We start from the raw sequence: 1,938 nt of genomic DNA, 5'->3' as shown, positions 1-1,938 counted from the left end.
AAGACGCCCCCCCCCCCCCGCCACCATCTTGTGCCTTTTCCCTCCAGCACAACGCGGCCCACATGCCCTCCCCTCACTGCAGTCTCCCACCCTTTGGATAGCCCTCACCCCCAGCATGTGCGCGAGGCAGGAGCTGCGTGAGCTGGAGAAGGTGTCTCTCATTTGCAACCTACTGCACCAGTCTCCTCCTGGGGAGTTCGGGCAGGTTGTCCGAGATCTCTCTGCTCTGGTCCAAGATGACAAGCTGGTGAGGCAGGAGGCTGCCCGCGTGGGGGCTTGTCACAACAAGAACAACCTCACTCCCGTCCAAATAAACGGGCGCACTGTGCTGCTGACCCGCTACAACGACTTAGGGGGAAACCGCTTCTTCGACCCTCAGGACAAATTCTCTTTCGAGTTTGACCACCTGCGTGGGGTAATCAGCAAACCCCAGCTGCACGGTGTGATGCTGGATGAGGGGGAACTGTGGCGAGAGGCCCTCCACAAGGGCTTGAAGGCCTACGTGAGCTGCCACTTTCCTGCAGGGAACTGCTGCGTGTTCAAAAAAAGCCTGGGGAATAGGCAGCTGTTTGGGGCCTGCATTGAGGCTCATCAGTACCAGCCTTCAAATCACTGGAACAGCCTTTGGAAGTCAGACTGGACTTTTGCCCTGACTCCATTTACCACTCAGGTTACAGGGATGGTTCTCCTCCAGATACACTACTTCAGAAATGCCAACCTCCATGTAACCGTCAGCAAGTCTGTGAGTGAGACTCTAAATGTGATAGATCAAAGTCAGTTTGCCACAGATTTTGTGAAATTTTTGAAAGCTGAGGACACCAAGTTTCATATTGCCATTCTGGAAAACATTCAAGCTTTGTCAGAGGATATATGGGGGAAAAATCTGCGGAGGAAACTCCCCGTTACTCGCACTTTTATGAACTGGAATAAACTATTGAATGATCAGCATCTGAACACCAATGTCTCCAATACAGAAGTGCCTCCATGCTTACTGAAACACACTGATATGGTGGCCTAAATAAAAAAAAAAAAAAAAGAAAAAGACAAAATGGCGGTGTTTAGTTGACTTATTTCTGGATTACTCAGGAGAGTGCAAGAACTGTCATCAGTCAATCACCACTTTGAAAATAATTCAGGTCTGTAGTGAAAATAAGTTGCTGTATTTTTTTTATTTTCTTCATATACTTTTCAACTGCTTCTAGAGGTACTAGTAATGGTCAAAATGACAAAGGCAGTACAGTGCTACAGGTGAGCCAGCAAGCAAACTCTTACTTTCCTTTGTAATTTTACCCAATATTATATTTACTTATGTAACTTCATCCTATATGTAGGATTGGTTATAAAGAAATCAGTAAGGTAGGTTGGCAAAGATATTGAGGCATTATTTCTAGATTTTTTTCATTGATACTGAAACCCAGGAAATTCAGCCTTCAGGCTTTGCTTGTGCATACCTCTCTGTATGCACAAGAGACATCTCTAACATAGTCACATGAACAAAGGGAGACCAGTACACAGGAGAAATAGATTTCTTATAGCTAGTGCAGAAGATATTTCAGGACTGACCAGGGATGTATGCTGGGTTTTGCAGCATTACAGAATAAAGCAATGCTACCTCCCTTCTCCCAGTGTTTATTACAAATACCAAAGGATTGTATGTGATTTTGTTTTACTTTCAAACTATGGCAGTGACACTTTGCTAATGTTTATTACAAAAAATGAAATGCCTACCACACTTGCTGTTTTCTCTAAACATACCTTTTAAATAGAGTTTTATTAGAAACAAAGTTTAATTTCAAGCAGTAATGTAAACAATAAACTTTCTAAAAATATTGATGGGAACATTTAAACATTATTCTTACAGATATTAGATGTTTTTAATGTAAGCATAAGATTTTACTTTTGTTCGTCACTGCTGGTGGCAATTACATTGTCACATGG

The 1,938-nt window shown here is 43.3% G+C and overlaps 1 protein-coding gene across 1 annotated transcript; it reads left to right on the top strand.

The window, feature by feature from the left end:
* The first annotated feature begins 115 nt into the window (after positions 1-115).
* CAPZA3 (capping protein (actin filament) muscle Z-line, alpha 3) lies at positions 116-1,018 on the top strand. The gene has a single exon (XM_010566332.1). It carries the CDS (start codon positions 116-118, stop codon positions 1,016-1,018), a length of 903 nt encoding a protein of 300 aa, XP_010564634.1.
* Positions 1,019-1,938: the final 920 nt, after the last annotated feature.

This window comes from Haliaeetus leucocephalus, unplaced genomic scaffold (genome assembly GCF_000737465.1).
Source record: "Haliaeetus leucocephalus isolate CR32 unplaced genomic scaffold, Haliaeetus_leucocephalus-4.0 Scaffold206, whole genome shotgun sequence".
Taxonomy (NCBI): Eukaryota; Metazoa; Chordata; class Aves; order Accipitriformes; family Accipitridae; genus Haliaeetus; species Haliaeetus leucocephalus.
The sequence above is the reverse complement of the archived record's forward strand: the minus strand, read 5'-3'. Positions and strand labels throughout refer to the sequence as shown.

Excerpts from the sequence above, each read along its gene's own strand:
- CAPZA3 (XM_010566332.1), top strand. The coding sequence starts at position 116 with ATGTGCGCGAGGCAGGAGCTGCGTGAGCTGGAGAAGGTGTCTCTCATT.